This window comes from Suncus etruscus, chromosome 11 (genome assembly GCF_024139225.1).
Source record: "Suncus etruscus isolate mSunEtr1 chromosome 11, mSunEtr1.pri.cur, whole genome shotgun sequence".
In the NCBI taxonomy this organism is placed as follows: Eukaryota; Metazoa; Chordata; class Mammalia; order Eulipotyphla; family Soricidae; genus Suncus; species Suncus etruscus.
In genome coordinates, this window is record NC_064858.1 from 7,419,787 (window position 1) to 7,444,557 (window position 24,771).

At 42.8% G+C, this 24,771-nt stretch overlaps 2 protein-coding genes and 1 long non-coding RNA gene across 3 annotated transcripts in view; 1 reads left to right on the forward strand and 2 right to left on the reverse strand.

Moving 5' to 3' along the window:
- The window catches only part of CHD2 (chromodomain helicase DNA binding protein 2), a 76,259-nt gene extending 70,743 nt beyond the window's left edge, over window positions 1–5,516 (reverse strand). The window contains exons 1-2 of the mRNA XM_049783283.1: window positions 5,089–5,516; window positions 4,622–4,753 (exon numbers count right to left, since the gene is read on the reverse strand). Coding sequence (XP_049639240.1) covers window positions 4,622–4,686 — 65 coding nt within the window. The 5' untranslated portion in view covers window positions 4,687–4,753; window positions 5,089–5,516. The remainder of the gene's footprint in view (window positions 1–4,621; window positions 4,754–5,088) is intronic.
- Window positions 5,517–7,650: 2,134 nt separating this feature from the next.
- Window positions 7,651–21,228, reverse strand: LOC126022422 (uncharacterized). The gene is made up of 4 exons (XR_007500265.1): window positions 21,159–21,228; window positions 20,572–20,645; window positions 13,834–13,892; window positions 7,651–8,009 (listed from the first exon to the last, which is right to left on the reverse strand). It is a non-coding gene; the product is annotated as an uncharacterized LOC126022422 (long non-coding RNA).
- Window positions 21,229–23,059: 1,831 nt separating this feature from the next.
- Window positions 23,060–24,019, forward strand: LOC126022915 (uncharacterized protein C10orf95-like). Its single transcript, XM_049783925.1, has 2 exons — window positions 23,060–23,379; window positions 23,515–24,019. Exons 1-2 carry the CDS (start codon window positions 23,060–23,062, stop codon window positions 24,017–24,019), a joined length of 825 nt encoding a protein of 274 aa, XP_049639882.1.
- Window positions 24,020–24,771: the final 752 nt, after the last annotated feature.

The following is a 24,771-nucleotide window of genomic DNA, read 5'->3' on the forward strand; positions in this document are numbered from 1 at the left end:
CTCGGACGCGACGGGCCTGGGTTTGATCTCTGGCACCTCATAGGGTCCTCCGAGCTGATCAGGAGTGATTTCTGAGCACACAGCTAGTAGTAAATAAAACCTGAGAAGCAGTCGGTGTGACCCCCCCCCCAAAAAAAAAAGAACAAGAAAGGACATAAAAAGAAAATATAACCCAAGAAAAAATTTGCTTTGTTCTTGGGTCACACCCAACAGTTCTCAGGAGTTCCTTCTGGCTCTATGCTCAGAAATCGCTCCTGGCAGGCTCGGGGGACCGACCATACGGAATGTTGGGATTCCAACCACCGTCCTTCTGCATGTAAGACAAATGCTGTACACCTCCGTGTTATTTCGCCAGACCCCCCAAAAAATTTTTTGAAAAAACAAATGTATAAACTAAAATTCGCCCCTCACCCCAAAGTCCCCATAAACTTTCCAAAGAACTACAAAAGAACGAAAGCTAAGCCTGCAAAAATGTACGTGTACACATTACAAATATATGCATATATTATGCGTGTATGATGGGTGCAAACAGAATACATCTCTTGAAATTTCAATAGGTGTATCCCCAGGGCGGCTGTAATAATTCACTATTAGGGTATCGCGGCCCCGCTCTAAACTTGATTCAGCTCTCGATTACCACTACTGGGAACCAGCCCCCAGAGGGAGTACTCTGATGAAGGGAAAATTGGGCCCGCTGGGTCTCTTCCACCTTCAGGTGGCTCCTATGATTGCTCCGACTACAGGAGCCGAGGATGCACGGGGCCATGTGCGCTCGAGCCGCTTCAACTCGTGACCCGGGTCCGGCCCCTTGCACAAGGCCTTGGCAGGAGGAATCCATGCTGCCGGGATCCAAGGGGCTTCCAGGAGAGGTCCCCGCCCCTCGGCACCGGGAATCAGAACTGTTTACAGGGCAGTTTCCCAACCCGTTTTGGGCGTGCACGACGACTGGGGTGGAAGGGCTGGCCAAGAGCGGAGCAAGGGGGACACGGCTGCTGGGGCCCCTGGGGGCAACGCGCGGCAAAGAGCCGGTCGCAAAGAGCCTTGGCCGCACTTTCTTTGCACGTTGCTGACCAGCAAGTGCCAAGGCGGGCAGGGCCGGGGTACCTCAAAGGAGGCCAGTGGCCAAGTGCAGGCAGGCAGGCAGGCGGTCCTCCCTGTGCTCTGGAGCCCTGCACAAAGTCGGGGCCCCCAGCTCAACTGGGAGACAGGCTACGTCGGGGAACAAGGAGTGGCCCAAAAAATGCAACCTATACCCTGCTACTAGACTGACCAGAGGCTCTGTCCTTGGAGGGCTTAAGAGCAGGAAGGGGAGAAGGGAAAAGGAGCAGGGACTGGACATCTGGTCTTTTTTCCCCTTTATTCTCCTTTGACTGTCACTTTTAGAGGCAGGGGAGGGGCAAGTAAGGAAGAAGCACGCAAGACACTGGCAGAGTTTCAAGCGGAGGTTTCCCGACCGGGGCCTTTGGTGTCCTCCTTCCCCCTTCTTCCTCGTCTCCCAAGCAGCTGAGCAGGGCGGCGGCTGAGCTCAAAGCCCAGGCCGCGCAGGCTGAAGCGCTAGCTAGCCCCGCCTCGCGACAGGGCAGGCCCGACCGAGAGGTCGCCAGAGCCGACGTCACGAGTGCGCGGCGCCCGGCGCGGCGCCTGACGTCACGGGGCGTGGCTTCCGGCGACGGCCGCTCGGGCTGCCGGGCCGCTGTTGCCAGGCGTGCGCTCAGCCAATCAGCGCGCGGCGCCGGCGCCGGCCGCCCTTTGAACCCGGCACGGCAACTTCCGGCTGCCTGGCGAGGAGCGCCGAGTAATGCAGAATGGCTGTCAGCGCTGCGGCACAAAGGAACAGCCATTTTGTGACTCGCGGGTCGGCCCCGCGCCGAGCGGCCCCGGCTCCCGAGCCCGGCGCCCACGGCCCGGACGGGCGTCCCAGCCTGCAGCCCCAGGGCACCGTGCACACCCACGGGAGGCGCGTCGGGGAGCGGGCTGGGCCCTTGGGGAGTCGAGGCTCCTCGGCTTTCCCAAGGCCTCGCCCAACGCCCGGCCGGGACTCGGCTGCCGCGCTCTAAGATGGCTGCCACGAGCCCCGGTGCCAGCCCAGGCCCAGGCAGCTGCGACGCCCTTTGCATTCGGGCAGCCCCAGTTTGCGACCCAGAGGCTGATCCGGAGGGCAACAGGGCTCTGCAGACGCCCCCCAGCTGGGGTGACCCCGAATTCTAGCTCAAAGGCAGCCGCTGAGGAAGCAACTCCATGAGCTTGCTTTGCTTTTCTGTGTGCTTGACGTGGCAGAAGGCAGCGTGTGGAAGGAAGGCCCCGAGGCCGGTCGCCACGGCCTCCAGCCCCTTCTCGCCAGTCTTCATGCTTTGAAACAGCTCCCCAAGTGTGACTACGGCAGTGGGAGACACTCAAGCTTTGGGGAAACTGAAAAAGTTGCCAACGACTAATAATGATGTGCTGCCCCGTCCCTGCAGGTCTTTGCTCAATCTTCGAGCCTCCTGAAGCACAAAAGTGTATGTACACAAGATGAGATGACTTGCACAGGACAGGGCGCAGGAGTAAGCAGCTTTATGTAATCCACTAGGAAGAACGCAACTGCTTCCCCCCAAAACACAAGAGGCTGCCCGGAAGGAATCCTTGCAGCCAGATCACAAGTTTCTCAAACCAAAGTTCCCAGGACCTGCAAACTCCTCCCTCCCCCGAGGCACACATGGGCACTGAAGGTGCTCCAGGTTTCCCCAAGCCCAGCCCTGGGGACTTAAGCCCTCAGGCAAAGCCCAAGGGCTCCAGTGCCAAGAAAGGGCCTTTTATCCCGGGGGTCCAGTGGACTTCAAGTTAAGTCTGCCAAAACCCAGTTCTCAGGAGACAGCTCCCCATCTTCCCTTTAGCTTTCCAACTTTCCAAGGAAGTGAAGTCACAGTTATGTAGCTGCAGGCAAGGAACGAAGTTTAGAGTAATTTAAAACCCCTTCTTGCAAGACCCTCAGATTTCTAGAGGTGGATTAGTTGGCCTAAAAACAGGAAGAAAGTTTCCTCTCTGAAACTACCATGCACTGTTTCTCTGGTCAGGTAGACAACCCCAGAGCCCCACAAAAGGCAACTGCATACCTTCAAAGCAGTCTTCAGGTGAGACCCTTAGAAAAAAGAATAGCACTGCTTTACTCTTTTACATTAGAAAGCAGAGTTTGACCACAAAACTTACATAAGTCAAAAACCCACGTGAAGCTATGCAAATGATAGATTAACAAATCATAGGATTTTAGTACAGAACTTTAAATAGTGTCATTTACATGGGGATTCCAATTTCTACAAATAGCCTGTTCTTTAAGAAAAAAAAAAAACAGTAAAAGCTTTATTAGAAGTTTTCTGTCCTCAATGAATAGTGGAGGTAATTTCCATGGGCTGAATCAAAAAACAGCATTCCAAACTATGAAATAGCTCCACATTTGCAAAGTAACATGGAAATGGACATTAAAACGGTGGGCCAAAATATTCTTAAATCTAATGAAGCATCTGTTTAAAAATATTCAGAAATTTTGTATTTACTAAACGAAGCATATAATTTACTTAAAATTATAAAAGCTAATAATTGGAGAAAATAACAAAATCACATCCTTCATAGCGGCATGAATTTATGACAAATCACAATATACATCGAAACTGCATTCATATGTATTTTTAAAATACACATCATACAAAACGTCTGAAAGACTTCATTACTTAAGCCATTAATAAGGTATTGCAACAAATGTGAGACACGATTTGAATAAAAAAATACATTTATAAACTTAAAAGCTGTCCAGACTGTTGAAATAAATGTAAAGCAACTAAGGATAAAAAAAGGACAGTACATACCAAGAGAAAGCACCAACTCTAAACATTCAAGTGTAAACCTTAGATTATTTCAAAAGAATATACGATAACGAAATACAGAGTAACAAAGTATATTAAGTTTCATTCTCAGAATTTCCGGGTCACACGCTTGATTTTATAAATGAAGAAACTAACCATCAAGCAAAGGTTTTCATAAATCCTCTGAAAATCTCCAAAAATGTCATAACACCAACAGAAACCGTATTAAATAAAATTATAAACTGAGCACCATCAGTCAAGGAGTCCGTTTTGCAATTTCATTTCAAAATGCACATTTTTTCATTCATAGAACTTTCTCAAATGTCTATTTACTATAATTTACTACCAGACTCCCTATGGCCTTCAGTTACAAGTTTGGGTATCCTCGATTCTTCAAAGAAAAAATTTGCCTTGTATGTAAAATGGTGCAATGCAGCAATGGCTAAACCGACAAGGTCATTTTTCTAGAGAACAAAAACCTCAAATCTGAAATTTATTGACAAACACACTGCAGTTTACAGGGAAGGCCCCTTGAATGAAGGCATCCGACCCTTTGACTGCTGTGAGAGGCCTTAAGTCACAGCTCAACTTTCATAAATTGCTACCAAAAAATTTGGGTGTGGCATATTAGCAATCTCAAGGTCACGCTTTCAAAAGCAGAATTCACATTAGTAAAATGTTCCAAAATAAAGCACACAGCTATCTAAGTCTGTCCCAGTCAACGATGGAAGCTGAGGTTTCCCAAAAAAAAAAGGAAAAAAGGGAAGAAAGTTAATAGCTCATACCTCGAAGCATTGCTGTGGAGCGAACTGTCTTCCTCTTGGCTTTTGTCCTTATTTCTCATCATCATTTAATTCTTAAATATTAAGGGGGAGGGGAATCTGTGTTTGCTTTGAAGTCCCGTGCCCAGGTATTTACTGTCAAAAGTTGAAAGAAAGGTAAGGTACCAGCTTCTATCGATGATTTTTATTATCAGAAACAAAGTCCTGACAATGTAACGATAATGTTAAACTACAACAGGGGTAAAGCACCCAGAAAAACCAACACGCTGCTAATTTTCCTATTAAAAAAAGACAAACCTAACTGGGAGAATCATCACTATCAAGTAAAGTTTCTCAAAGTAACACACTGGATACAAATAACAATCTCTGTTTCTTATTGCGTCATCCAGCAATTCCTCCTAATCATAAAAAATAAAGCTAACTTCAACATATAAATCTTTCAAACAATCACGAAGGAGCAGGTTACTTACCTGATCCATGTAGTAGGTAGGTCCAAAGCCAGAGTCCCAGCTAAGCAGGGAAAAAAAAAACAGCTCCCAAACGATCCAAAATAAAAACCAATTTCTCCGAGAAAAAGCCAGAAAAAAACAACAAAATAAATTAAAAGGCTCCTCGAGTGTGGTCCGAGGCCCTAAAAATCAAGCAACAATTAATGCTAAAACGGGTCCGGAAGAGAAAAAAACCTCATTAGAAGAGCGTACAAAAATGGAGGTGCGCCATGGCTTCTAAGCTGGAAAAACAACGACCTGGGCGCTCAGCACGGCCGCTTCTTTCCAAGCTGGCTCGAAAAATAAGCTCTGAAAAGCTGCTTTTCTCCCAAAAAAGGGTTCCAATCGACCCCAGGAAGTGTCTAGGAGAGGTCGGGGGCAGCGGGGGCCCCCTGAGGCTGCCTGAAAGTTAGGCAAAGTTGCGCAAAGTGAGGCGAAGGCAGGGAGCAGAGCGCGCTCCCAGCACCGCCGCCATCTAGAGCCTCCTTCCCAGCTCTGAGCTCTGCCTTTGATTGACACTCTCTACATTTACCCCACAACTCAGGTGATGTACCATAGACCCACCCCTTCATCTCAACCAAAAAAAAAGCTCCTCCATGCCTGGGAGCCTCAGGACCCCCACCCCCCACCTCCCAGCCCCTCCAGACCACCCCAGCACAAGGAGGGGGAGGGTTACTTAACCCCCTCTGGCTCAAGCACCCTTTGAAAGCCAGAGACAAATGTAATTTGTGCCTTTTGTCTAAAGATCTGCTAAATATTACAGTCCTTGAGCTCAAATAACTTCCTTTCTGGACAGGAAGTAGGGCTTTATCAAGCCATTTTGAAAGGGGGATCATTCTTAAGAGAATGGGAAGCCCAGCTGAAATACCAGTCTTCTAGAAAATGGACCCCCCAAGGGGAAAATGGTCCCCCAAAGCAAGCCCAAGCTGAATTTCAATCAATTAAATCCAAATCTTGCCTTCTTGATGAAGCCTGATAATTAACTGAAGGCAAATCTTAGGGGCAAATGTTCCACCCCAACTGGAGGAAAGGGGCACAACTCAAGAGCGCCTCCCTAGTGTTGAGTTGCATTAGCGCAAAATTAGCGCAACCAAGTTTTATTCAAGAATCTCGATTCATTTCTTCTTTGCGCAAAATGCCGTAACCCATATACAGCCTTGCAAAAAATTTAAAACATAACCCATGAATTTACTTCCCACAAATTCCGGTAAAACAAAATTATTCCTATTCAATAATATGGAAGCGCCCTAGTCAACCTTCTCAAACCCAAATGACTCCCCATCGCAAAACCAACACAACATACCTAATATTCCCAAACAATCATTTGCATGTCAGAGTTCAAGTACATATGCCATGCCAACAATGGCAAGTAACTGGCATGCTATGATGGCGAGTTATCAACGTCATTCCACAAGGAAAGTTGTCCTAAATATCAAAACCATACAATCTATACAAGCAAAATATCACCACGGAGAAAAAAGCCAGACACACAAATTATTCCACTCTTTCCTCCCAACACACTTCATGACAATATTCGCATATCCAAAGAAAATCAACACCTGAATCTTCTCAGAAACTATGTCCTCCCATCACTGAAGATATAGGGTTTAGATTAATAAGAAACAAAAGCAACGATGAACATCCAGGCATATGTAAAAATCCATAACCAAAATGCCATTTCAATTGATACAAAAAGGTCATCTGGTATCAAAATCCAAATTCTACTATTGATTTGAGTAGACCAACCAAGTCATTACAAGTGTCTTAAACACAAAACAGTTGTTTACCACCACCCCCAAAATAAACCAAGTTCGCCTTCTTTGTTCACGTTAAAATGGGAAAACGAATTTACTTGGCCCATATCAAAAGTCTACCATACCTTTGGTAAGTTATTGGAACTGACATTAGTTTTTAATCTGGAATTCAAACAAGTAATCTATGACATGATTTGATTCCTTTAGTATGAAAAAATGCCAGTTAATAATTGACCCTATGCATAAATGTATATAATTTATTGGACTCTGCCATCAAAATTTTAAGTACTATCTACAGACATCTCTAAACAATTCTCCCTTATTTATATTAACTATAAGATATGTCAGCTTAATTTAAATGTTCCGGTGATTTATCTATTTCAAGATTATTTTGTTAAACATTAAAAAAACAAAAGGAATCTTTGACCAAAATAAAATGATCCAAGTATTAACACCATTGTCAATTGTAAGACAAAACTTGATTTGAAATCTTCATTAATTTATCATGACAAATTAAAATTCTGTAAATGTCGTTAATTTCTTAGTATATTTCAACACGAAATAACATTTCAACCAAGCAATCCTCTTTAAAGCATGAATTTCCCCAAATTTGTAGGGAAAAAAGACATCTTAACCAATCAAGTAAAACATTTCCAGCACACCATTTTCATGTCACCAATTTTATTTAGTAAACTTTACTGCTGGGCCACTGTATAGGTGAAAAAAGTAAGGCGATAACTGAACATTTAATAAAACTTCAACTTGGAAAAAAAAAGTCAAACTGAGAAACTTTAAAGTATTTGAAATTTTATTACAGTTAACATTCCACAAGGTCATTTTCAAACAAGTCAAACAAAAAAAAAAATCAGGTATACAAATTATCATCTGTGTCAATGTATCATCTTCATGTCAAAAATATACTTGTTTTAATGATACAAAGTCTTTATAAAGTCAAATGCACTGTCCACTTGTGTTGTAAGAAACCTCTATCTCCATTTCATGAAATCCATGTAAAAAGAACCCTGTGTCTGGGTTGCATGTTATCACAGCACTCTTGTTTTAATCCATTTTCCTCAATCCCCACAGTGGGCTGCCATCTTGATTTCTCAGTGGTAGGCTCCATTTGAGATTCTTCAAGCTGACTGGGTGCTTGATGAAAACATTAAAAGAAAAAAATGCTGTTGGAACACCAATTGTCTTACTTCTTCAAACAGATCATCCACCCACCTTGAAGATACCGTGACACAAAATTATAATGTGGAACAGCTGTAGACTATGAAACTTTATGGCTTCAAGTGTATCACACACAACTCCTCAGTGAGAGAACCAAGGAAGGATCATACTAGTAGGTGCCAAGTTCTACTGCCACTGACACATATGTAACCATACAGAAATGGCAAGCAAAAGAATTTTCGTATTAAATGCTAAACTCTGTACTTTCTCCATAAGTAAAAAAAAATGAAAAAAAAAACTTTAAATTATATATTCCAAATCTAAAGCTTCTTCAAATAAAGCTAAAAGCTTTACCATAAAAACTAAATAGAATCATAGAACGGTTTCCCTACCCAAAAATAATTTTGCTTCAATAACTAGTGACCAATATAGTTCCCACAATCTTTAACTACCATGGTCAGAAATAGAGGTACTTACTTTTTAAAAGAACAACTAAAACCATGCCTCGCCTATTTTGTTTATCATAATATATGATCAGACTTCAAATGCAGTAAGTATATCAAAACAAATTTTCCTCATAGATTATTAATTGTATAAAATAGTTCCGTTTACTACCTAATACTATGAACTCAAAGGGTAGAAGAAAAGCCAGATTTTACCATTAAGTGATAAACACATCATGAAATTTAGTGCTGACATTGGTCTTATGTATATATAAATTTTGCATTCCTCAAACTAAATTCATAAAAAAAATAATCTGGGTCATTTTTACAGATAAGGTCATCTTTTGCTTATTGTGCAATTTTCTTGTATTCTAAAAATTTAAGAATCTGTGTCTATAATATGGAAGCCTATTTCATAAATTATTTGGTTAACCAAGGACACCAACCTTTAACTTTTCTTTAAAATTAAGTTACATGGGGCCAGAGTAGGATTCTTGCTTTCCATGTAGCAGACATGGGTTTGATCCCATAGGGCCCCCCCCCCAGCCTGCCAGGAATGATTTCTCAGCACAAAGTCAGGAGTAACCTCTGAATGGCACCAAAATTGGTCCAAAATAAATAAATAGATAAAATGAAGTTACATATATTAAAATAATTTTTGCAAAGCTAATCAATTCTCTTCAATAACTAATGATATTGATCAAGCTCAAAATGTAGGGTAGAATATAAACAACTATTGTAATGGACAATACCATTGCATTGACATCAAGTTACAATCATTTCAATGGGCATAGTAACAATTCATAATAAACTCAGTGGTTTAGAATTGTCCAACAAAGGAACTAGAGGTAAATTTATCCAGAATACTCTAAGTATCTTCTTAAAATCACTGGTTATTTCTTTAAACAAACAAAAAAAAAGGGCTTTTAATACAATTAAAAGCACTGGTCTGTCAAAAATAGGGATTAGAAATACTAATATGTTGAATGGTCATACATATTGACATATACTTTCAACATATTTAATGGTATTTAGAATCAACTGAGAAAAAGTTCCTGAAATTATAAGATCATAATGAAGCTATGATCAATCTATAATCCTAAGTAAATCAAAGACTAAGTTAGATAACCAAATGTGTCCAGTCAGGCATTTAAAGCTTGGGGAGATTTCTAATACATTCTTTATAAGACTGCTAATCAATTTATAAAAGAAGCAATTTTACAAATTTACTGAATTGTTAAAAAGGAAACAGGAATTCTGTGCGCCTGGCTATTTCCTTAACAGTACCTACCCCATGGGGCAATAGTGAGGATTAAATTAGAAAACTGTAACATTTACATGGGATAGAGGAAAACTTCAATAGGTATTAGCTGCTTTTCTAATATATCTCAATAAGAAAAGAATTTAGGGACCTCACTTAGGGATCTAACAAAGCAACCACTATAGCAAATAACTTATATTCCAAAATAATCTTAAGAATCCATGGGAACAGGAGGGTCAATTATTTAGAGGCAATTTCTGCTATAAAACAGAAATTAGTCTCATTTTCAATAAGACTGATACAAGCAATAAATTATATGGTTTAGTAGGCTCTCAAAGCCCACATGACTCCAATCTCTAGTTATTTTATCTTGGGGAGGTCCCACACATGGCGCTCAGTCTCAGGACTTATTCCTGACTCTGTAGTCGGGAATTAGTACTCCTGGAAGGGCTCGAGGACATCAGGAATTTAGGGATGGACCCAGGTTCAGCAGCCATAGGGCAAGCACCTTCCCCCAATGTCCTGTTCCTTTAGCCACTCTCTAGTCATCTGTAAAGGTAGATGAGATCAAGATTTGATCTGAAGTTCCACCATCAATAGAACAGGTATGTTGTGTGTTTCATGTTCATGAGATGTTAGAATTTTCCAGTGATTTTTATTAATATTCTTTTAAAGGAAAATTGCTTTGCTCTAAAAAAGTTCCACAAGAAAAGATTATAGAAGGTGATGAGTAACAATTCTTAAAATCTTGAAATATCTGCACCCAGAAGTTATAAAAACTTAAGATTGGGGCAAAAAGGGGATGCTAGAGAACAGAGTGGAGGGAGAACAACACTGGTGGTGGGAAAACCTGATTCAATTCACTCTGTACCGCGAATATTACTGTGAACGATTTGTAATTCACATCAGAATAAAACTTACAAAGAAAAGCAAGATTGTAGGTCTTATCTTAAATTGTAATTCATCAAATTTGTTCCAAACACAGTGGGACATTTTAAGACCAAGTAATTTGTTAACTGAAAGTGAGGGAGTTATCAGGTCTGGGTATAAGAGCAGCAGTGAATTTTAAATCTTTACTTCCCAGAAAACGATTTGCTTGGAGGGAGGTAGATTTGAGCCACACCAGTGTGCTCAGGGCTGAGTACTCACTCAGGTATCATTCCTGGTGGGCTTGGGGACCATAGAATGCCAGGGACCTAACCTGAGTGAGCCTCAGGTAAGGAAAGTGCCCTTCCCACTGTACTGTATCACTTTGGCCTCAAACCCCCTTTCTTTAACAAACAGCAATAAATAAATGTGGGTGATAAAGAAAGGAATATTTAATGGTTACCAATTTAAAAACAAGTGCTTTTAATGCTACAATTCTGAATGAATGTAATCTGCATTATTTTAAAATACTCATTACAAAACCAAAGAATTACAATCCAGAACAGAAATCAATCTAACTCCTAATGTACTAAAATATCTAGTAAAGATTTTCATCTTCAAATTTTAAAATATTTACTAGTAAGAATTTACATATTTTGTCTTACGACCAAAAAGGGTTTGAATACTCAATATCCTTTTCTAATAGATTACAAAATATTAAGCTTGGATTCAAATTAAGTTAGGCATGAAGATTTAACTACAAGCCTCGAGAGATAATTCTTTTACTTTGTGCTTTGCATTTGAGAGGTGCAGGCTGAATATCCCAGGTAAGCATGGTCCCCTTAAAAGAGCCAGGAATAGCTAGCTAGCTTCCAACAAACTATAAAATGGGTACCGGAGAGAGCACAGCAGTAGAGTGTTTGCCTTGCATTAAAGCCAACCTGGGAGACACCCGGTTGGATTCCCAGCACCCCATATGGTCCCCCAACCTGCCAGGGTCAATTTTTGAGTGCAGAGCCAGGTGTGGCCCCTGAGCACAGCTGGGTGTGGCCCAGAGACCAATCAATAGTTTAAAAAAATATGTATAAAACTATAAAATGATTTGGAAAAGTCACTATGAGAATAAGATCAATTATAGGAAGAAAAAGATTCACTTTATTAAGGTTCTAAAAGTATATCTTCCCATTGCCCCCAAAGAATTTGCAATGACTAGCTATGTTTAAGAAATTCAACTTTGAAGGGCTGGAGCAACTGCACAGCAGTAGGGTGTTGAATGCAGGTTCAAGCCCTGGCATCCCATACAGTCCTTCTGAGTCTCCCAGGAGTGACTCCTGAGTGCTGCCAAATATGCCCTACCCACCCCAAAAAAAAAGAAAAAGAAAAGGAAAATTGAAAAGTTTAACCCCGTCAATTTTTTTCTGTTTTAATTATCAGTATGCCAAACATAAATACTTAAGGCATTACCACATTTTCATCATGAATTTCCATTGTCAATTAGACCAGAAACATTAGTTGGTAAGTAAGATAGACACTATATTCAATTAATAAATATTCAACATCCACTATTATATGCCAGGCCATCTCTATAAAAGATGGAAAGTCACATTAGGAAAATTTTCATCTCTATATAAATTCACAAGTAAAAATTTTAAAAAATTATTTTTCAGGCCTTTGTAGACATTTATACATTGGAAGTTTAAGTAGTACTTAATAAGTAGAATTAAAAGTTATACGAAAACTTCCAATTCTAAAAGAATCCTTATGAAACAAGTAGCCATACCTTAAAAGAATTCTGTGAATCAATAAAACCTTTTGAGAATTCAACCAAATCTATTAAATCATAACAGTAATTCTTCCTCTGTATTTTTCTCAAAACAATTCCATATCAAGGATTTGATGTTGGGCTGGGAAGGTGTCTGCCTTGCAAGCGCTCCCATATGGTCCCCCCAAGCCAGTAGCAATTTCTGAGCTCATAGCCAGGAGTAACCCCTGAGCATCAAAGGGGTGTGGCCCAAAAAAAAAAAAAAAAAAAAGATTTGATGTTATCAAAGCAAAACCCAAATGCAAAGAACATATTTGTTAGGTTTTCAAACTGAAGGTATGACACTGATTAGAAAAAAAAACAAATAAAAACCAAAAGTGAGTTCTAATACCAAAAATAGCTCAAGGACTTGGCTCTATAGACACAGTCCAAGCCAAAATGACAAAATGGAATAGATCTGGGCAACGAAAATCGAGCTTAACAAACTGAGTTAAAACCAAATTGTGGGGCCCAGAGAGATAGCACAGCGGCGTTTGCCTTGCAAGCAGCCGATACAGGACCAAAGGTGGTTTGGTTCAAATCCTGGTGTCCCATGTGGTCCCCCGGGCCTGCCAGGAGCTATTTCTGAGCAGACAGCCAGGAGTAACCCCTGAGCATCACCGGGTGTGGCCCAAAAACCAAAAACCAAAAAAAAAAAAAAAAATTAGCTACAATTCCATAGCTGTAATGGAGAAAATAGTTAAAATGGAGAGTTGAAGTTCTGTTTCAATAAAACTTTATTTACAAATGAGAAAAATAGGGACCGGAGAGGTGGCGCTAGAGGTAAGGCGTCTGCCTTGCAAGTGCTAGTGTAGGAAGGACTGTGGTTTGATCCCGTGTCCCATATGGTCCCCCAAGCCAGGAGCAATTTCTGAGCACACAGCCAGGAGCAACCCGAGGGTCACCCCCCAAAAAAAAAGAGAAAAACGAGAAAAATATACCAACACTCAGATCCAGAATGAAGTGTTAGAGACATTAAAAGGTGGATTTCTTTGCATTTAACTTTAAGTGGGGAAAAAGCAAAATTATAAAAAAATGAGCCAAATTTCACTCAGGTACATTCACGCTGACTTCTTTTTATACATTTCATTGAATTTCACTAAACAGCATTTTCTCACGCATGCATGAGCACTCTCTCACCACACACATATGTAGAGATGAGAGGTGGTGGCATCGCACATCCACTGGGTGCTCAGAACTTAATCTCAGAGCTGAGGGGTAAGGCAGATAAGCTCTAATCCTTGCTCAGAGAACCACATGATACAGAAACAGAATTTAGGAATACCACATGCAGAGCATGAGCTCTAGTCCTTAAGAATCTCACTGTCCTATTCTGTCTGCACAAGTCTAGTTACACAAAATTTCCAGCCATACTTAAAAACATTTAACATGAAAACATATTTAACATGAAAATTGAATTCAACTTACTAAATGCTTCCACCACTATTAGGTTGTACAGGCCCTTTTAGAATTCAAGTTTCGTATCTCTGCAGGAAGAAAAAATATATATGATGTTATGCACAGGAAATAAGAAGTTAAATTAAAATGTAATGTTACGGGGCCGGGAAGGTGGCGCTAGAGGTAAGGTGTCTGCCTTACAAGCGCTAGCCAAGGAACGGACCGCGGTTCGATCCCCCGGCGTCCCATATGGTCCCCCCAAGCCAGGGGCGATTTCTGAGCACATAGCCAGGAGTAACCCCTGAGCGTCAAACGGGTGTGGCCCAAAAACCAAAAAAAAAAAAAAAAAAAAAAAAAAATGTAATGTTACATTTGGAAACTGTTACTTTATTGTCGTTTATAAAGATTACTTACCTTATTACCAACAGACATACATTATTTGAGCTATGAACATAGTCCATGCAGAAGATAAAAAGATAGGGCCAAACAAATCTAATCTTAAAATATTTTAATCTGGGCCCGGAGAGATAGCACAGTGGTGTTTGCCTTGCAAGCAGCCCATCCAGGACCAAAGGTAGTTGGTTCGAATCCCGGTGTCCCATATGGTCCCCCGTGCCTGCCAGGAGCTATTTCTGAGCAGACAGCCAGGAGTAACTCCTGAGCACAGCCGGGTGTGACCCAAAAACCAAAAAAAAAAAAAAAAAAAAATTTTAATCTGGCTACAAAATTTAGCCACTTAAGGGCCCGCTCCTTCCAAATAAATGGAGCCTGATATAACACAGTGGAGTAGGGTCCTAGCCTTGCATGCACTTGACCCCAATTCTAACCCAGACAGACCCTATGGTTCCCTGAGCACAGAGCCAGCCAGGAGTAAACCCTGAACAACACTGAGTGTAGCCCCAAATACATACATAAAATTAAAAATCACGTATATGCAGAAGGCCCAGGTTCAATAGGAGCAGCACAAGATGTGGTTCAAAATCCAACCACAGACAAAAAATTTCGTCCTCAATAAATTCAACAAAGTGTATCCAAAAAGACTCAGCTCCTTCGGTGAATCTATTTAGCAGCCAGAATTCAAAGTTGTTGGAACACAGCAAGCAGAATCTCATTCTCATCCTCCACCCAAAGTATCTTTCAAGACTACTTCTTTTTTTTTTTTTTTTTTTTGGTTTTTGGTTTTTGGTTTTTGGTTTTTGGGTCACACCCAGCAGTGCTCAGGGGTTACTCCTGGCTGTCTGCTCAGAAATAGCTCCTGGCAGGCACGGGGGACCATATGGGACACCGGGATTCGAACCAACCACCTTTGGTCCTGGATCGGCTGCTTGCTAGGCAAACGCTGCTGTGCTATCTCTCCGGGCCCATCTTTCAAGACTTCTAAGCCTCCCATTCCTGACCTGCAAGGACCATGTTTCTCACTCATCACATCTAACACAAAATGTTAGGCAAGTTTCAGACCACAAAGGTGGTTTCTGAACCATACCCTCAGACAACCATAAGTCTAAAGCCAGTCCAACCACATGCATGCAAAGGACCTGTACTATGATCCCATCAAATTATTTCCCACAAATTACTGTACTGACTGACCTATTCAGCCTAACCCTTCCTAAAATATACTTAGGTAACCAAAGCAGGACAGGATGTCCTTAGACTGAAATACATCTTAAGTTACACATGGAAGGCAGTGCTTCCATAATTCAAATTAAGTGCCTACACCAGGGGTCCTCAGACTATTGCCTTCATTCAGGCCACATGCAACCCACCCAGGACACTTATGCAGTCTGCCTAGTGTTTTTGCCGCTGCTGCCTGTCCTGGTTAGTTATGACTCATCTGGGGCCTACAATATGCCTGTGTTGGGATTTGGCCACACACTGACTCCTGTCTCTTGATTCCTCTCAATCTCAGGGAGAAGTCCTTAAACTATGGCCCACAGGCCACTATTGTTCACTTGGGTTTTTTTTTTTTTTTTTTTTTGGGGGGGGGTGGCTACGACCAGTGACGCTCAGGGATTATTCCTGGCTATGAGCTCAGAAATCGCTCCTGGCTCGAAGGACCATGTGGGATGGTGGGGATCGAACCCAGGTCCGTCCTGGGTCAGACGCATGCAAGGCAAACGCCCTGCAGCTTTACCATCACTCTGGCCCCTGTTCAGTTTTTGTTTTTATATAACTACAGTCCAGCCCTCCAACACTGTGAGGGACAATGAAATGGCCCCTGTTTAAAAGTTTGAGGACCCCTGGATTATACAGTAATACTAAGCCTTGTATTGGTCATTCCTACTCTGAAATGTAATCATGACAACAGATGTAAGCTTCTGAAAAACAGCTTTTCAAAAGTTCAATATTAGGGCCCGGAGAGATAGCACAGAGGTGTTTGCCTTGCAAGCAGCCGATCCGGGACCAAAGGTGGTTAGTTCGAATCCCGGTGTCCCACATGGTCCCCCGTGCCTGCCAGGAGCTATTTCTGAGCAGAGAGCCAGGAATAACCCGAGTACCGCCGGGTGCGGCCCAAAAACAAACAAACAAAAAAAGTTCAATATTAAAGAGAAGCAGGACTGGAGCAATAGCACAATGGGTAAGGTACTTGACTTGGATGAGTCTAACTGTGGCTCAATCCCCAGCATCCCCTGTCCCCCAAGCAAGAGTGGTATCTAAAGCACAGCCAAGAGTAACCTCTGAGCACAACCCCCCCCCCAAAAGCAGCCATTTGGACTTAAGCAGTAATAGAGTAAGGCATGTGCCTTACAACTTGGGTTTGATCCCCAGCATCCCATTATGTTCCATCAATTCCACCATGAGTGATATTTGAGTGCAGTCAGGAATAAACAGCATGTCTAAAAAAAAATTAATTTAAGCTAACACTAATTCACCTAAATGCTTCTCAATAATTGCCTTTCTAGTTTCAAATTATATAGCAAATTTTTTATCAAATATAAATTCCTTTTGTGGCTTAAAAGAGTAATCAGTTAAGGGAAAAAAAACACAGTAAATATCTACTTTACAATTCCCTGTAAGGGCAATATGCTAAAATATCCTCTTCCCAAATAATCAAAGGAACTTGAAAGAATAACATTTGAGAGCTTCCCAAACATAATCTGACATGAAGGACAAAGATACCTTAAAGACAAAACTTGGAGCTAGAATACTACAGTGGGTATTGATGATTCCTTGCATGCAGTCAACCTGGGTTCAATCTCCAGAATCCCCTATGGTTCCCCCCCTAGAGTACCACCTGGAGTGAGCTCAGAGACAAGAGTAACCCCTTAATACCACCAAGTGCAACCCAAAAACAATCTTAAGACAAATTTAATTGGCTTAACGTCTAAGGATACAATTGCTAGTAATAAAATACTGAAATGTCTAAAGAAAAACCTTCATGCTGCTATGATTAAGTGCTTATTAAAAAGCTACTAACTGGAATACAACTATGTGCTTCTGGGTTCTCATTCACCAAACCAGAAGTTTGCATAAACACAGAACGTATTGTCAAATGCCAGTCAAGTAACAGTCCTGCCATGTCCGTAGTGCTTCCTTTACCGCCCCCTTTGCAAGAGGAGAATTAAAATTCAGCTTAGATTTGTTCATATTTCCATTCTTAGTATTTTGAGAGCACTATGGATTCTTATTTGGAAATTTTAAGTAAAACGTTAACAATTAGAATAGCCATTCTGATGGCTACTCCTTTCATAAATGGCAATGTTAGTCTAGACTTATTTATCATTATGAACTCATCACTGCTATTATTTTCATATATCTGGTTGGTCACCTTCAAATGCCTTTGAAGTTTTTAATTCATGAATTTGCTATATTGAAAATCTACCAAAAAGAAAAAATAGTGACAGTGACAAAGTCACAAATATATAAAAACTGTGACAAATCGCAAAGCAAGTTAAGCCAGGTATCTAGATTGGTAATCTAAATTTATTTTTTGGGGGGGATTTTGGGCCACACCCGAGCGGTACTCAGGGTTTACTCCTCGCTCTGCGCTCAAAAATAGCTCCTAGCAGGCTCAGGGGACCATACGGGATGCTGGGTATCAAACCCAGGTCCATCCTGGGTCGGCAGCATGCAAGGCAAATGCCCTACTACTGTGCTATCTTTCTGGGCCTAAATTTAAATTATTATTATTATTATCATTAGTCATACAAACAAGTTATAATTGCTTGCTTGAGAAACCTTCCATTTCAAATATACATGGTTTATTTTCATGAAGCTAAATATATTCAAAATAGTCCTAGCTTTATACAGTAAGAAAAAAACTTACTATAGAAAATGTGCTCTTCTAATGTTATATAAACTATCAAGTCACATTTATTTTTCATCTATAAATTTCAAACTACCCATCAAAAGTAGCCTCATTAAAAAGGCAAGTCTCTACTTAGCTGCTTAATCTGGAAAAAGATAGTGCTTTGTATTTATGTCCATACATTTCCTATTAAATAGATCATGATAGGCATATAAACTATAAACCTTGTTTTATGATACCAATACAAAAAATACTGTAAGCTATTTCAAATTTCAAAATCTAAAATGCTTTTATGGCAGGTGTCTAAATCTTGACTGCTTGAAGACAATCTCACTCATGCCCTACTTTTATCCCAGTATGTATGCCCAAAAATGAAAGTCAGGTTCGCCACACTCTGGGTGATATGCCGAAGTTTCACAGTAGCATTATCTACAATGCATTTAGTCTACAAAATTCGTTTCTATAGTTCGAGTAGTGAGAAATAAAGATCCTTACTTTGAGTTTACAACTACAATTAAAGATATGAACAGGGAAATTTACAAATATTTTTATACAATATAGGGAACCAAGATCTGCAGTAAACATCAAGATTACAAGATGGTGAGTTGCCATTATATGCCATCTTGATTGCTGTATCAGTCCTATTTTCCACTCTATCACACAGTTCTCACTAAAGCACAAGATGGAGATGTCCTCAAATTATCACTTTCCCCTATTATCTCTCAACAAAGAAATCTAGGAGAAAAACCAATTCGTTCCCCTCCCCCAGTGTTTCAAAAATGAGAAGCAGTTGAATGAACAGTAAACTTAACCTGCAAGAAAAAAGTATACCCAAAACCACCCATTTCGCGTCATCTATCTACCCTTTAGTATCACATCTAGGTTTGTGAAACCCTTGTGATTAATTATAGGGAGACAGTCTTTCCTTTCTATGGATCATGAGGTAATTATTAAAATTGTTAAAACAATCCCTACTCAATCATCAACTTGATGTGATCTGAATGATTCTTGTATTAGTTCACAACTCTGAAAATAAAATGCCTTATAAAAATACCATTATGAAAATTTGGCATAGGAACTGAATATGAACATCAACAGTAAATATAAACAGGCACTATTATGCAAGTCTACATAGAAAAAGATCTCCTTAAAATGTATTTCTTTATCTCCTTTATCTTGTTGCTGACAGAAAGCAACCTTTCATTAGATTGAAATTTGATTCTGAAGTACCATGTCATTCAGACTTATTTATGATACTGCAATAAAAATCGTCCATTTTAACATTTTCAGCCTCCTTCAAGCCATTCATTACGTGGATTAAATTACCTCTGGTAAGCCATTTTAATTTTATTTACCATTTGCACTTGAGCTGATGCAACGCTTCCTATACACTTGTATTTCAAATGGCTGGATTCCCCATTTTTTAACTGCATCCAACCAGCTAAATTCCAATCTCATATTTAATCATTGAACATGTGTGCTACAATTCTCCCAAAGTAATTTAGGAATAAAGATGTCTACACTGTGTTGTCTATAACAGCAACTCCCAAACAGTCTTAGGGTCTAATAATTCTCCTTTGCAAACTACAAACACCCACTTACTTGGTGAATTGCAGAACTGAAAAAGGAGAAAGTTAGCTAAAACAATGGCAATGCAAATATTAACGTTATCATCGACTTCAATGCAAAATTAAATTAATTGGAATACACAGATTTTATTGTCCATATAAATCTTACACCGATAAAACTTACCCTTTAAAAAGTCTATTTGAAAATAAAAGGCCTATTTGATACTCTTAGATTATAAGGTGATTTTTAATTACAGATTTCCTCTGGTACATTCCTTATTGCAACCTGACACTACGTTCTAGATCACTATTAATTTGCCAATAGACAATTTCCCTAAATATTAAGAGGACCTTTCATTCACATCGAGTAATCAAAATGTATAAATGCAGAACATCATTTCTTTTATACTCTGCAAGAAGTACTAACGTAGAGATCTCTTTAGATGCATTCATTTAGCTTTCCATAAGATAACCCAATTTTCTACCTAGTGAAAACTCAAATTATTTAAAATAACATAACACCAAACACAACTACAATAGGAATCATCTATTTTAATAACTCATGTAAAGTTCAAAACATTAGCGAAAGGAAAACTATAGGCCATTTCTGCGTCATAAAAATAGGCAAAATGTATATTTCAGAATGGAAAGACATTTTGATGACTCAACTAGATGGACTCGTAATTCTGAACTGCCATTTTACTGAGAAGTACCCAATGTCTTATTGCTCAGATATAAATCACATGTATCAAATGTTTTAACATTAATATGAACGTGCTTTGATATAAAATAATTTAATGGACTTTCATTTTCGGAAAAAAATCCTTGTGTTTAAATTTTTACTTTTTTTCTCATGGTGTTTAAATTTTTAGAGGTAGTTAGGGTTTTCCTATCGAAATGCCGGCAGCTATTACACTTCAGATGTTGGATTAAAATTTATTAACATTTACTTACTTTTTATATAAAGTATTTTCACAAAGATTCCCTTTATCTTGAAAGATAAAATTTCATTCTTCAAAATGGCATACCTTGAGGAGGAAAAAATAGTATTTAAAAATAACTTACTGACAGAACTGCCAAAAAGCAGTAATGATACGTATTTTCATCTTTTTATTACATAGAAATAAAAGATACACATTATATTTAGTATCTGAATCAGAAAATCGGATTTCTTGACCTAAAAGCAATTAGCATGCATAGTAACTATATCAAGTTTTCCAGTTTTCCTCCTTAAATGTCAGTAGTTAAAACTACTGTTTAGTAGTTAAAAAGAAACAGTAAGTTAAAAAGAAAAATCTATTATCTTTGTGGTTTTCCTCAAGATAGGCCTTTTCTTAGCCCCAAAATTAAACAAAGGATTAAAGGACCACCAGTACTTGTAAGTCTTCAAAGAGACATTAAGTTACAGTGAGTAGTTTGTTAAATTATCCCAGGTATTTAGTTTACTCATAAGCACTACTCATGAAGATATATATATAACCAAAGAAAACAAATACCTATTGAGCTTATTATAGTGCAAATTAAAAGGTACCCACTCTTACCTTACAAGAGCTGAATTTGTTCTCAACCATCACCAGCCGAATTTATTTTAGTCTTGTAAATTCCTTTAAAAAAAAAAAAAAAAAGGTCGTATCAATATTTAAGATTTTTCAGTAGTTCTAGTCCAAAGTCGCAATATGCTTAAACAATGAAGAAATAGACAAATAGGTGATCTAGGGACCGATTTGAAATGGCTCCTAAACATCTATTTAAGGGAGTTGCTGAGATAACTTCATGTCCGTCTTTGTTTTCTTCATTTTTTTGAATTCATGGACAAGTATTAGTCATTTAGACGGAGGTTAAAAAATACAGAGAATTTCCATCTTTGGACTAAGATTAGGTATGACCTTGTTTTATTTTCCTTCGTTGGATGCCAACGAATTAAAAGGAATCTAACTGCGCTTAAGGACTGGGAATCGTTTTGCAGTTCCCTTTACCACCTAAATACCTTTTAGAACTGAGACCAAGTCGAATGCGGCTGCTCCAGGAGATTAGGGGAGCTAAAATGGCCCCTGGTTCCAGTCTTGAACGCAAGTTACTCCATCTCCCCCAGTGGGCCTGCTAGTTTTGTCTGGGAGCAAGTCTAAAGCGCACACGGCGCCTCTCCTCAATGTCAACCTCGTCCTGAACAGTTTCCGTCCCTCTCTGCTCACATTTTCCACGCTAAACACATTTTTTGAGCGCAAACGGGCTGTTTTCTTCATCTCCCACAGCAGACCCTCCAAAGCCGAGCTCCTCAAAGGAAACGGCCCCTTCCACGCACAACGGGGCTCGGCCAAGTCGGAGGCAACACGGCGGGGTGGAAGGCGAGCTCTGGCTCTGCGCAACAGCACTGGGAGGTGGCGGGGAGCCTGGGGAGCCTGGGGAGCCTTCCCCCCCCCCATCGGCGCCGACACCTTCGGCAACATGGCGGCCCGGGGGTTCCCACCCGGAGGCTCCGAGGTGCTGGAGCCCCGGCGGCCCGCATCGGCCCGAACGAACCGGACCCCCCGGCCGTGATCAGAGCCGTGACCGGGCCAAGAGCACCCGGGAGGGCCCCAGACACAAAGGTCTGCGGCGGCCGAGCCACTTCCGACTCCCCTCGGCGCCCGCGAGCGAGCGAGCGAGCTCCCCAGAGCCCAGGCGGGGACCCCGGCCCCAGGGGCTGCCAAGCGCCACCAAGGGCGGGCGAGCAGGCGGGGCTGGCCGCGCAGGCAGCAAAATGGCTCCCGGGCCCTGCGAGGCCCCAGGAACTTCGGAAAGGAAGGAGCGTCGGTCGATCGGGCTTCGGGGTTCGGGAGCGAACCCCGGGAAGAAGCCGGGGAGCCGAAGACCTGAGAAGCGCCCGCCATGGCGGACCTGCGACGAGGAAGACGACGACGACGGGGCCCCCAACTTCGGCCAAAGTCTCGCGCCCCCGCCCGGGCGACACCAACAGCGGGGCTCGCCTGCTGCCCCGAACCCGATCCACTGAGTGGCTCCAAACATCGCCATCCTCTCCCAAGGCTTCGTGGGGGACAAAAACAGGACCCAACGTCCTTCGCCAAGAGCAACCCCTCAACAAGGAGGGCTCACCGCGCCGACCCCAAGAACCAGAAGCACCTTGACGACGCCCACAAGCTCGCACACACCTAGACAACATGGAGGTGCAGAGATGGGGAGATCCGCCGGCCCCCAAACACACAAAAAGAACTCACTGCGGTGTGCTCGAGGCCGCCTGCGCAAAAGGGACCCCCAAATCCTGCACCCCCCAAAACATAACGGAAAATCAAAACGCACCGACGGTGGGTACGAAAAGTGACGTTTTCTGCGAATATGGAAAAGCTGGCGGATCGAACGCAGGACACAAGGGGGGCACAGCGCTGCCATTGTTCGTGCGTGCTACACCCGACCCCCCGAAACCCCGACTCGCCCCCCTCCCAGGATGCAGAGGCTGCGCCCCGAGTTGTCGCTCCGAGACTCTTCTGCCATTTTACTTCCTCCCCCCGTTCTCGGGGTCCCCCCCGCGCGGGCGCCCCTCGATCTCTTCCCCGTCCCCGGGGCCCCCCGGAACCACGGCGAGCCCGCGCGCTCAAGGACGCCCCGGGCCGGCCGCCAAGGACAAAGGACGCGGCGCCACTCACCGGGGTCCGCGCGGGCCGCCCCGACACCCAGCGCGTCGCCGAGCCGCCTCGGCCCTCGCGCGCCGCCATTCCCCGCGGGCGCCGCCGGCGACGCGGCCTCCCCGGCCATCTCGCGCCGACTGTGCGGCTCCTCTCGCGCCCGCCGCCGTCTCCGCGCTCGGCTTCACGCCCTCCTCCTCCTCCTCCTCCTCCTCCTCCCCCCACTCCGCACAACATGGCCTCTCCCTCTCTCCTCTCTCTCTCTCTCCCTCCTCAGCGGCGGCAACACGGCCGCCTCAGCCGCTCGGCCGCGCGCTCCCCGCCCCCACGCCGGCTCCTTCTCCCGCCCGCAGCGCCGCCGGCCCCACGCGCACGCGCGGCCCCGCCCCCGCGCCGCGCTGATTGGCCGCCGCGCGCGACAGCCCCGCGCGGATTGGCTGCCCCGCGCGCTTCCGGCCAACCTGTTTCTTACCCCTCCCCTCTGCGCGCATGCTCGCTGGCGTCTTCCTGCCTTCCCGCCGCTGTCGTCGTCGTCGTCGTCGTCGTCGCTGCTTCGCCGCGATTACCTCACGGAGGCCACACCCACTCACACCCGCCCCCAGCGCAAGCTCAGCGCTGATTGGCTAGTGGCCATGGCGCTCAGCTCCTCCCCGCTCTGTGATTGGCTGATGCTAGAGCTTGGCCCGCCTTCTGGGGGTGGGAGCGAGGCTCGCGCTCTCTCGCTCTCTCTACTCAGGCCGGGCGCCCCGCAGTGCAAAGGCCTGAAGGGGTGGTTTTCTTGAGGGGGAGAAAGATGGGTGGTCTTGGTGCAGAACTAGCCGCACCCCAGAATTATTTTTGGGGTGGAGGTCACCCTGCACATAAAGCCTTGGCCCCTGGAAAAAGCTGGGATTCGATGTTTCTAGGTTTTTTTTTTTTAGGTCTTGTCTGACAGGAAAATTGACTGACAGGGATGACAAGCAAACAAAATGCAGGTTCATGGTTCTTAGGCAAGCGGCCATTTCTCCACTGTAGGGCTCCCCCAATTTTTTCTTCTGAACAAACAGCCTTCCCCTGAAGGCACCAAAAGGTTCATCTCCCAAAGTGATGCATGCCCCTTTCCCTGGTCCAGTATCCTTAAAATGAGGCCCATATATTTTATTTGAGGGTTGTTGTTTTTTTTTAAGCTTCCCATTGCCCATTAAAAGCCTTCTTAACAAAGTCAGGGTGCAGACACCTCAATGAATCTATTTCATTATCCCAGTTGGGTCCATTCCCTCCTGAGCCACATTGGTCAAAATGGTGGATTGAACCCTACACTCTCTGTCTTACCTGCCCAGCCCTGTCCCTGAACAGCAGGCCCAACTGAGCTTACACTTGCCTTCAACCAGTTTTGCTTTGTTCCCTGTTCAACTTCCTCCGTCAAATTGGAAACCAGTGGAAGACAAGAGTAACTGAAACCCTAAAACTGTTCTCAGTAAATGAGGAGAGGGAACTTGTGGCTTGGTACAGAAGCTAAATGTGTACGTGGAGAGGAAGCCTAAGAGTCCAATCC

Excerpts from the sequence above, each read along its gene's own strand:
- LOC126022915 (XM_049783925.1), top strand. The coding sequence starts at position 23,060 with ATGCAGAGGCTGCGCCCCGAGTTGTCGCTCCGAGACTCTTCTGCCATT. Across the intron at positions 23,380-23,514 it reads CCGGCCATCTCGCGCCGACT|CGGCGGCAACACGGCCGCCT; the intron begins GTGCGGCTCCTC and ends CTCCCTCCTCAG.